This window comes from Callithrix jacchus, chromosome 11 (genome assembly GCF_049354715.1).
Source record: "Callithrix jacchus isolate 240 chromosome 11, calJac240_pri, whole genome shotgun sequence".
NCBI classification, from domain to species: Eukaryota; Metazoa; Chordata; class Mammalia; order Primates; family Cebidae; genus Callithrix; species Callithrix jacchus.
Window position 1 is genome coordinate 67,047,049 of NC_133512.1, and position 12,335 is coordinate 67,059,383.

Genomic DNA, 12,335 nt, shown 5'->3' on the forward strand with positions numbered 1-12,335 from the left:
TGTGCACTATAAAATAGTATTTTCTTGTTTTGTTTTGTTTTTAACCAAAGATAGAAAAGACAAGTAAGTTTTATGATACAATATATTTTTAATTCATGCCATATATGTCTAGAGTTGTGAAGTTCTGAATGAAACAAGTTTTTAAGAAGTTTAGAGACCAGTAATATGAATACCAATATCAATATATCAATAACAAATCTGTTCAAAACAGCTGACAACTTGATATTTTTCAGTACAGACAGAACACCGAATTTAAATAGCATAATAAAATGGTATAGACATATGTAATTGTTTAAAATGACTGTCAAAGAAACTGATGCTAATCAGTTACTTCTCATTTTTCACAGTACTTCATTTCCATTACTGTGGGTCTCGACCAGTAATTCTCAGAGTATGTCCACTGATTCCTGATGGGGAATGGGGGCTGTCCCAGAATCCCTGTTAGGGTTCTGCAAGGTCAAAATATTCTTACAATGATCATCTTATTTGCCTTTTCACTCTCATTTTTTTCTCAAGTGTGCAGTGGAGTTTCCCAGCAGCTACATAAGGTGTCATGATATCATTGCTTTGATGACTAATGGAATGTGTGCTTGTTGATTTTTTGTTTTAATGTTTTATTTATTTTGAATATGATAAATATCAGTAGATATAACCTACATAAAACAAACTTCTTTGGATTATTAAATAAGTTCTAAAATAAGACCAAAATATTTAAGCTGATTGTCCAGCTTAAATAAGTATATTAGATTATAACTTATAAATTAAATTATTTAAATATATTTAAGCTTAAAAAGATTTAAGAGCCACTGACTTAGACTTACACACAATCATGATTTTTACAATAGTCAAAGACTGAATAACTAAACATGTTTATCATATTTGTCTCTAAATTTTCTGTATCTTTTATATCCTTCTATTTCAGAACCCCTTCTCTTTTCTCATTTGATTTGAATTTATAATTATTAAGATTGACAAATGACATTTTAAATTTATATAGCTTTTTTTTGTGTTTTATTGGGAATGATAGAGATTAAATTACATTTATAAGTCCATAATTATTACTTTTTCCTTTTGAAATGTGTCTGGTAAGTTGCCTATCAGCTTTAATCAAGCTGCTTCCAAGCTAAACTAGAGTGACAGAAGTGTTATAAAGGTAGAATAAAACTTTTTGTCCTTATTTGTGAAGGTAACATTTATAGAAAAGCAGTTGTTTATAAATTATCACTTGATTTTTCTTCCATTATCTACATTACTGATCCTATATAGCAGAAATTAATTGTATTGACATAGCAATAGAAAAACTGAAGATTCAAATTTGAGGACAAATGAAAAGTTTCTTACCGAATACTTGATCCTTAATTTCAAATACATAATTTGGTGAGTTTCAGAATATTTAGTGCTAGAAGGATATTCTCAAAGATGTGTTTATCATTTATGAAAAGTATTATCTGAATCACTTTTATTAGGTCATCATTTTTATATACATTTGCTGACATTATTTTTAGTGCAAATTGTATCATGGAACCTCTTCAAGGTGTTGGTGATGCTACAGCAAACAAAATAGACAAAAATTACTGTCCTCGTGAATCTCTCATGCTAGTAATATTTATTGAATTTAAAGGTATCTGGAAAAAATTATAAAGAGTAAGAAAAGTGTGAGTTTGTCTGTCTTCAACTGAGATGGAAAAAGAAAAATGCGATCGGCCGGGCACGGTGGCTCGCGCCTGTAATCCCAGCACTTTGGGAGGCCGAGGCGGGTGGATCACGAGGTCAAGAGATTGAGATCATCCTGTCAAACATGGTGAAACCCCATCTCTACAAAAAACACAAAAATTAGCTGGGTGTGGTGGTGTGCACCTGTAATCCCAGTCACTCAGGAGGCTGAGGCAGGAGTATCACTTGCACCCGAGAGGCAGAGGTTACAGTGAACCGAGATCCGCCATTTCACTCCAGCCTGGCAACAGAGCAAGACTCTTTCTAGAAAAAAAAAAAAAATGCAGTCAGTCATCGATTTACATTTATGTGCAACCAAACATCATCATGTTTAAAAATATCTGGAAATAGAATTAATTATAATTTATTTGTTCTGCCTCCGTAATCTGTACAATCCACTGCAATGTAACTATAGGTAAACTAAAAGTATTTTTTAAGGATCTATTTGTAGAAAAATTAATAAAAGGATTGTTATAGATTAATAGATAATTAATATGATCTATTTGAAGAAAGATTAATGACATTAACTAGAGTTGGGTCTCATGAGACCAGACATGCATTTATCAAATAATTGTCCAAACTCCCTCTTTACTTCATGGCCATTAACCAAATTGGAATAATATGAAAATGAACTGAAAATGTGCTCAACCTCTTGCATTTGGGCAGAATTTAATGAATTTTCAAAATGTTCGGATTCCATTTAAGGACAGCATTCCTGTTATCTAAGCAGTCGTGATGTAAGTTCTCACAGTTTCAGGATTATGTAAGAACGTTTTTCAAAATGACTATTTTTAGAATGACTTTTTACTCAAACCTGCTGTTTTACAGTAGTCTTTATCCCTGCTTGGCTTTTTTTTTTTTTTTTTTTTTTTTTTTTTTTGAGACAGAGTTTCGCTCTTGTTACCCAGGCTGGAGTGCAATGGCGCCGCCATCTCCGCTCACCGCAACCTCCGCCTCCTGGGTTCACGCAATTCTCCTGCCTCAGCCTCCCGAGTAGCTGGGATTACAGGCACACGCCACCATGCCCAGCTAATTTTTTGTATTTTTAGTAGAGACGAGGTTTCACCATGTTGACCAGGATGGTCTCGATCTCTTGACCTCGTGATCCACCCGCCTCGGCCTCCCAAAGTGTTGGGATTACAGGCTGGAGCCACTTCGCCCGGCCTGGCTTTTTAATTCTTCAATTGTCAGCCGGAAATACCTGTCTGACAGCCTAATGCAAGTGTAGTGCAAGCAAACAGCAAGAGAGAAAATGCTTCTGTTTCAAAAGAGAATAAAAGGAAAATTGAAAAATGAAAACTTGCCCATGAAAAAATTGATGTAGCTAAAAATCGAGTGTTTTTTCTTTCACATATGATCTGCCATGCTATTAATCGTTGAAAGATAAAGATTATTATTGTATTTGCATTTTTTAGCACCAAACCAGAATTTGGCACTGGATACATTTTCTTCATTCTATTTATTTGAACACAGTTGGAATTACAGTCTAAACTTATTTAAGACAAAATGAATTTACTTTCTTAATTTTCATATATGATAATGTCTTAGTCAAACTTTCATTATTTACTATAAAATTTTGATTCTCACTTAAACTATATATTTTTTTTTTTTTAATTTTTTATTGGATTATAGGTTTTGGGGTACATGAGCAGAGCATGCAAGACCGTTGCGTAGGTACACACATGGCAGTGTGCTTTGCTTTTCTTCTCCCCTTCACCCACATTTGGCATTTCTCCCCAGGCTATCCCTCCCCACCTCCCCCTCCCACTGGCCCTCCCCTTTTCCCCCCAATAGAACCCAGTGTTTAGTACTCCCCTTTCTGTGTCCATGTGTTCTCATTTTTCATCACCCACCTATATTTTAACTGGTTTCTTCCAAAAATCACTTGTGAACTAAAAACATCTCAAAAAAAAAAAAAAGGAAGGCCTACTTAAAAGGCAACATTATCATTGCCTTTTAAATGCAAGGGTTATAGTATACTGAACCAATATGTTTTTTTTTGTAAGAAAAAATTCCTCTGTACCATGTTATTAGTTAAGCTAACTTCACTTTCATTTGTTACACTGCTTTGTACTATTACTTCTGTTTCCTGAAGTGATCAATGATCTTATTATCTGATCTTATTGTCTATAAAGTCAGATAATGAATCATTATAAACAAATTAAATTGTTAATTAAAATGTCTTTAAGAATTCAGTCACAAGGCCAGTGTGTATGGAAAGAGAAAACTGTGAACATAAAAGCTTTACCATCTTTCTTGAACACAACAAATGGAGGCAACATGTCTCCATCTTCTCTAAAAGAAGCTACTATATGAATATGAAACATCTTAAGGGAAGTATTTTTATTTTTATAAGGAAAAATACTGCAACATTTCATTGTTCATGATTTGTGATACCTTTATAGTAGGTATATTATATATATATAAAATATATACCTGTAATGACTAGTCATTTAATAATTTGTCGTTTGAAAATGAAATTTTCAATGACATTCTTCAACTTCAATATTTAACAATTTACAAATGACTGATACAGATATCAGTTTCAATACCTGTATTTGCTAAAACTTGTAATTAGGTGGTGTGTGAAAACTCCTACAAATAGCTATATTGTGACTACCTAGGCCATTTTTCTAGTGTCCAGCTTGCTTTAGATTTTCCCAAATAGATAATAATTATACGGCAGTAGATTTAGAAAAAAAAATTAAACTTACAAATTACTTCTAATGTGCAATATCTCTTCTTAAATTAGAATCCCTGAACTGTAATAAAAACATACAGAAAGTGTGATTGTATATAGCTCAAGGGAAAACATACCAAATAACAGCTCGTCACACTGGCACTTAAAACCTGAAATTTTGAGACCCACATTCAAATAAAATTTTTTTATTGAGATAAAACTGCAAAATTTCTTTAGTAAAAATAAACAAAAACAATAACAGCAATAACAACAGTAGATGACACAGAGAGGAGGTGGGAAGGAAGGAAAGGAAAAAGGGATGGACAGAGAAAAAAGAAAGAGAGGAGAAAGGTCCCTGAAGTAAATACTAGCTAAATTAAAGCTAGCTAAAGGGAATAAAAATTCCCTAAATACATGATTTCTAAAACAGCTAGGTAATTATTTCTGTTCCATAATTAAACCATTGGAATAAACAAAATTATTTATTGGTTCAGTTAATCTTAAAATTTTAAAGTCTATATCTATGAAGAGACTTACTACTGTATTAACCAAGTAATTTGGGAAAGTACAAGCTACCTATATAATACATAAGAATATTTGGAAATAGTTCTGTGCTGGACCAAAAATATAAAACCAATAATAGAACATCATAGACAGCAACCTAACCAATAATAGAACATCATAGACAGCAACCTATATACATTCCAAGCATTTTGGGAATGATTTTTGGAATTTAGTGAGAGAGGCAAAGACCTTGACTTTTAAATTTCAGACAACTGGATGTGATATAAAAGTAAATTTGAGCCTACAATTTGATCTGTGCTCTCAGAGCAAAGTGCTGCCACCATGTGGTAGGTACAGTGATAACTTTGCATATTTAAATACTGTATAGTAGAGGAAGGAAAAGCCTAATTGAAGACAGATGTGCAGTCAAAGAGACAATACATATTTAATTAAGGTTAGCCACAGTGGAGTAATAAAATACAATGATGTCTAACCATTAACAGTCAAGGAAAGTAAAGAGGTCAAAGAATAATTTAAAACAGTTTGATTTGTGTCACAGAAGGTACCATTTGTTTACCTGAAATGCCCCCTCAATAACTGAGTTACAAAAATGATCCAACATTCTAAGATTTATTCTTTTAGGGCACAGGACCCTTTCTATGAATGAGCTGATTCTACCATATATTTATAGCATCCACTCTTTCTGTAGTTGGTACTTAATAATACACTTAGGATTTCAAAAAGAAACTAGACACAAAAACATAATTCATAAAAAAATGACTCCAAAGACATATCTTTTTATTAAGAAAAGCCTCTCAATGTTTATATAAACTTTTTTCATGTTTAATACACAGGTGCATAATACATTCACACATAGTACATCCATTATTTCTGAAACTCTAATTAAAAGAGTTGCAAGAATTAAGCAGAAGTAGAATATTTCTAAATGGTTGATTTTGAAATTATAAAATTATGGAAGATTATACTTTGTTTTAGTGTTTTAAAATATTATTTCCTTCAACAAAGTAGACAAACAGAGAGAGATTATACTTAAATATAACCCAGAGTTCTCTGACTATCTACATACCAACATGTGGGATCAGGACAAGTTCTAGAGTCCATAATAGTGCTGGCTCCCACAGAACGTTACTATACATATTATTTTCTCTTGTTGTTTTCATTTTAAATATATATGTAATATTTGTGATCTATTATGAGTTTTTTGAAGTTCACAAGTCTATAATCTCCAATGTTTAGTGTATTGTCATTAAATATTTACTTCAATTAAACCAGTGTTTTGGGAGATTGGGGTTTTAAAAAATCACCTATACAGTATGAATGATTGCTATTTTTCATTACAGATTAAAGTTATCTCTGGTTTATATATATATACATACTTTTTATGTATACACATATATGTGTATATATATGTGACTCCCTAAAGTTTCTTTGACAAAGAACATGGGGAAAAAAAACTTCCATATCAAATGGCCTTCTGGGTGAGAAATTCATTATTTGTATAAAACAGAAAACTTGATTTTAAAAAGTGAAATTATCTATTAAATCATTCAGATGTTTTGATTGATTAAAGGAAAGAATTATTAATTTACTATTGTTATTATTATTTATTCATTAAATATTATTCAAACAAGTTCCAGGACAAGTTTTTAAGGAAGTTACCAAGGTGAAAACATAGGCTTTGCTTCCAATAATGACAGATTATGTGCTACAAGAGTCCAGATTTAGGAGAGGTACTTCTGAATAGGAGAATGAGGAGAAATGCATGAAGCAGGTGATTTCTGAGCTAGGCATTTACAGATAACTTTTATTTAGATACATGAAAGTGATGGGATAAAGGAGGGCTTAATAAAGTTGGAAAGAAAAAGACAAGCCAAAGGAAGCCAGAGTGAATGGTCTGAGAGCGCTTTCCTGTGAAGTGTTTGAAGGAGAATCATGCAAGATATATTTGGAAAGGAGCAGACCAATAAAAAAACTCTTTTGAGAGGCAAACTAAAGAATTTCGTTGGAATTATTAGATGTCTTGAGATTACCTAAGCTCCAGCCTCAGATAATAAAGTCCTAAACACACTTCAGTTGTTAAAAAGTTTGCTTTTATGCAGATTTAGCTCAATTTAAAAGAATCAATGCTTTCTTTTTTGAAGTCTGTTTCAAGAGCAAGAAATGAGCAAAATACATGTTTCAAATATCTGGAAAAGACCTATTAAAATATGGATTCTTAGAACCAGCTTATCAAAACTTCTGTATTTTTTATCACATTTTGTGATATGTAGATATAGCCCAGTAAGAAGGAAAGATCAGTTGTGTGTTTTAATTTAATTTATTTTTCATAAACTAACCAAAGGTCAGGCTATATATCTCTGGACTACACTTAGATACCAGGTTAAGAATACAGAATTTAACCCAGCACCAGATGTTTTGTTATGATACCTCCGACAATCTAGATCCATTTGAATTATTTACCTCACTTCTAAATGCCTAAGATTGTCATAGACAGAACCTTAGATGTAATCTTGTTTTGCAGAGATGTTAGACTGGTTCTATTATAAGTACATCTTCCCTGGATTTGTTTTTATTTTATAGTATTTCTTATAAAATGTTATTTGTTTGCATTTAAAATAATGACAACACTTGCACAGGCTTTCCAAATGAGATTTCTATTCAAAGAGATAGGCAAGATGAGAAAAATTGTTCTTTCTGAAATTTATTTCTAGCTTTGTTTCTTTCTTCTTACTATGCTATTTTATATTCTGTGCACATTTCTCAACTTTTCCAGAAGAGGAATAGAACTAAAAATTGCATCAGGTAAAACCAAAGTTGACAAAAGAAAGGATGAACTATTTTCAAATGTAAATAATAAGACTTTTTATAGTATAGCTATTTTTGTTCATTATGAGGTTGCTCTTAAATGAAAATTATTTTAATTTAGTAAATATAAATTGATTAAATATTAGTGTTTATTAAGGTTTTTCTTTGAAAATAGTAGATTGTGATTTTCCAATTGATGGAATTAATGTCTTCCATTCAATGTCATACTAACAACTATGAATTCAATTATATAATGCCAGTCAAAAAGTATGACATCTTTGTTTTGTTTGTAATCAATTGACTGATCTGACTCATTATATAGATTGTGCATTTTAATCTACTTTATACATGTCCATAATTTTATATCCTACTGATATTACCTTTATATTTTTTAATTATTCTTTTAAGAAGTCTTCTTTAACACTAAATACATCATCTGGGTTTCTTCTACATAAGTTAAAGAAAATATTCAAGAAACATAACTATTCTGTTTCCACAAATGTAGTCTTATGGGCGACTAGCAATCCATTGGTGACTGGCTGTTTGAGAGCGTTCAATTCAGTTAGTCAACTGTATATCAGATGTCTATAAGTTAGGAACACCTTTTTCTAAGTAGCCATTTCTAACTAAAACACATCTGATACACAATTGACTTATTATGAAAATGTTATTTCTTATTTTCCTATTCTGGGGAAGGGATCAAACTGCCACTGGAATAGATACAAAACTTCCTTGTGACTTTAGAGGATCTGCAATTGCTGAAGTGGAAAGTGAAGAAATGGGGGGAAAGTTAAATCCTTTGCAAGACTTGATCCTAGCTACCCTGTTGGTGAATTTCCTGTCCTCAAATGGTTTCCCACATAATGTTTATGTGTTTCACTTCATTTGGTTATTATATTGTTAAAATTCAACCAGATTAAGAATCGTTGTGTGTTTATACATATTCTTAAGAAATATGTAGATATCGTAGGATCCTAAAATGATTATCAACTATTCACCCAGTAGTATAAATTTATCCAACTGGCTAATAACTCCTCATGGAATAGGGATGCATTTATGAAGAAAAAAGACTCTAAGTAGATTTGTAGGTTAGAACACATTTAGATTTACAAGAGAATAGAGGTAAATTCATTGTCAAAGACTATTTAGGTTCAGAGACAATAAGAAACAGCCATGATGGCAAAGCCCTTGAGAAGAGTGGGGATGTGGCATATAATATCACAGGAGGAAGAACAGTGAGTTACTGACTCCTATGTATCCCACTCCTCATAATCAGCATTTTTCAAGGTAGACATTATTGACTCCATTGTTTTCAAATGAGAAAAGCAACTTAGAGTTGCTGAAGAATAGATTTTAATTCAAACCCAGATCAGTGTGACCAAAAAGTTCACTCTTTCTGGCAGAAAACAAATATCAACAATTTCAAAAACTTAATAGAGAAAATTCTCCCCAGCAAAAAATAAGGGAAACACTTGCCTTATCTTCCTTCTGTTTGCATCAAAATTTCTTCTCAAATCTGCCAACAATATTACTACTATTCCCCTACTGCATAATTTATTGCACAAATTTGTAACATTTCTATGGTAATATGTATTTTTATATTCAGATATCAAACTTGGGAAATTTTTGAAACAAGTCTCAAGGATAAACTAGGAAATGCCTGAAGGGGAACAGATATCTTAAATTTTTAAAACTTGCTGGAGATAGTAGACAGAGGCACATACAAACACAGAATTTTCAATAACTTCTTAAAATTCTATTTTGCATCTTTGTTTCTAAGAAGAAAAACAGATTGTTATCTAGTAATATGAAAAATATTAAGCAATTTTTTTATCCTGCCATTTCTATCTACCCAAGTCTTTCTAAACTCTTTTCTCCATGAAATAGCCAAAATTCTTATTTATTTACCATATCACTATTGCAATACTGTATGAAGAAACCACAAAAATAATAATAGTAAAATAGTTACGTACTATTTAACTCGGTCTAAAAGTTAGATATTTTTTTCCTAAAGGTGATTGTTTTTCCTTGACATCCAGTAAAAACAGTAAAATAATTTATTGTTACCACTGTGCATTATCAGTAAAGGAAACAAAAAGGCAGGTTGAAAATGTAGAGTTCTTCAGTAGCTGTTTCTTTCTACATGTAAATTAAGAAGATATATAATTATTCACTTGTAGATCAATGTCAGCTTCATTTATTGACTGTGGTGTTGAATCTTCCCACACCATGCAGCAAAGCCTCCCAATCACCGGCCTGCAGAAAGCTCTGTGTCCACCGGCTCCTCGGGCAGCAGCTTTGGCAGTGGATATAGCGTGGACAGTGAAGGAAGCAGCAGCACTGCAGGGGAGACTAATCTATTTCCTATTCCGAGGATGTAAGTGGGTCTCTTTTTGTTACTACAAAGCTTACTCAGCATCATGAGTAAGGCATTCTCAACAGTTAACAGGAAATAGCTAGATGATTATCCAATTCTGAGTCATTGTCCCTGAGACACTTGAACTGTTAATGCCTACATAGATAGATTGTTCAAGAAAGATTGGATTACTCCAGTTAATTCTAAGGATAAAAGTTAGTCACTACTGGAACTACTTAATTAATATAATCTGTATGTAATGTAAAAACTGCTAAAACAATAACTTAGCCATGCCAGGATAAAGTTCTGCAAGAGTACAGTAATGTTTTAATCACATAATGCCCAAATACAAACATTACTGGTATTTGAGACAAACATGTATACATTGAATCAGGAGAGATTTAAACATATTCAAAGAATCCATATCTCATATTTGAGATAGATGACATAGTGAATAATCATATAGACTTTTCAACTAAAACTCCCTCTACAATTAACATTGAAGGTTTTGAAGTGTTTCCATACTTTCTAGAACAAATGCCAAGTATGGATAGGTCCCTGAGTAGGTACTCTTGGAATAAGACTCATTCATAATGTTAAACCTCAAAAAAAGTCATTTTGCAAATCAAACGCAAAACTGAAGCTGACTAAATATGTTAGAATCACTTTGGTCATATTGGTGGCATTCAAGATAAATACATAGGTTATGTCTGTTCCAATATCAAAATCGAAACTTCCTGACCTTTCCTTCTCCTCCCCATTAACTATTCTGGATTTTGAAAATACCACAGGACCACCCAGGTCCCAGTATTTAGGCCCGGGCAAATCCAACATACCATCTGGTTTTCTAAGGCCTGTGAGCTAAAAATGGTTTTTCCATTTTTTAATGTGTATGGAAAAAAAAGCGTCATACTTTGTGACACATGAAAATTATAGGAAATTGGAATTTCAGTGAACATAAACTAAGTTGTATTGGAACACAACTGTGCCTATTACCTCTGCATCGCCTGATACAACTTTTGTGCTACAGAGCAGAATTAAGTCTGTAGAACAGAGCTCATCTAAAATATTTACTAAGTAGCACTTTGCAGAGCTTGCGAACTCTGATCTGGGTTGTGAAAGGGTCTTTTTTTTTTTTTTTTTTTTTTCCAATGCTAAGTGAAGACTTCATGGGGTAGATTTTCTATTTCTTTTTGTTTTAAAATAAAGGTTTTTATAAATCTTTTTTATGTCCACAATAGTTGTAATATTTTGATAATGTTTCACTTTATAAAAGCAAAGCAATAGGGAAAATGGATTTTTACAGTAAAAAAATTGTTCATTCTGTTGTTTCAAACTCTATTTGTTAATTTAAATTAAGCAAATTATTATTGTAGCACCTGTCTAACTTTGCTTTCTTTTCTTTCATGAGACTTAGTCTGTGGATTCAATAGAGTTATTTATAATTAATCAGTTCTATTTTATTGGAAATTCTTTTTAAAAGGAATCTAATCCCATTGGTCTTTGACTTCTGATAATTCAATTTAACATAAAAGAATTTCTACAAATTCATTACATTTCTCACTAAGCTGTAAATGTCATGAATTTATAAAGGTTTTGAACCACACATAATTTGTTATCCTTCCAATTTTTCTGCACCTTTTAAAATATGTAATTTAACACTGATGATAAAGTTATAACTTCCAAAGAGTAAACTATGTTAATTTGTCAATATCTGAAGGATAAGTAAATTATGTGTTTTCTATATATATGCCACATTCCAATTTTGTTTTTTCCCATTTTCCTTTTTCTCTTGTAAATCAAAGCTTCTCACAACTGTCTAGGAGATTCTTTCTTTGCCATATGAGCACAACAAACATTTACTTTTGAAAACCTTTATAGAATATGTGTGAGAAGTAGTATTTGATAGTTCTTTTATATGCCCCATTATATCTAACACAATTATTGCTTGACTAGGAAAAAGTGTTTAATAAATATTTAGTGGTTGTTTATAAATTATAAAATGTATAGCCAAAATCTTCTGAGCTGAAGAGTAGTCATTAAGAATTCAGAGAAACCACACTCTTCACATGACCCCCCGTTAAATTTCCTTCACACTTAATTTAACTTCCCAATACTGCAAAAGCTTTTTGTATAATCTTCAAAATGTACTTGCTACACATATTGGCTAAGTATCTATGTTAAAAATGGTTTTGATTGAAAGCAAAGACTAGCTGGATACCACCATTAACATATGAAGTCTAAGAGTCAAGAACA

General features: G+C 31.9%; 1 protein-coding gene across 7 annotated transcripts in view; it reads left to right on the forward strand.

The window, feature by feature from the left end:
• Nucleotides 1-12,335, forward strand: part of PCLO (piccolo presynaptic cytomatrix protein) — a 419,413-nt gene that overhangs the window by 349,886 nt on the left and 57,192 nt on the right. For all 7 annotated transcript variants that reach the window (XM_035253964.3, XM_035253965.3, XM_035253967.3 and 4 more), the window contains one exon: nt 9,959-10,100. In XM_035253964.3, coding sequence (XP_035109855.3) covers nt 9,959-10,100 — 142 coding nt within the window. The remainder of the gene's footprint in view (nt 1-9,958; nt 10,101-12,335) is intronic.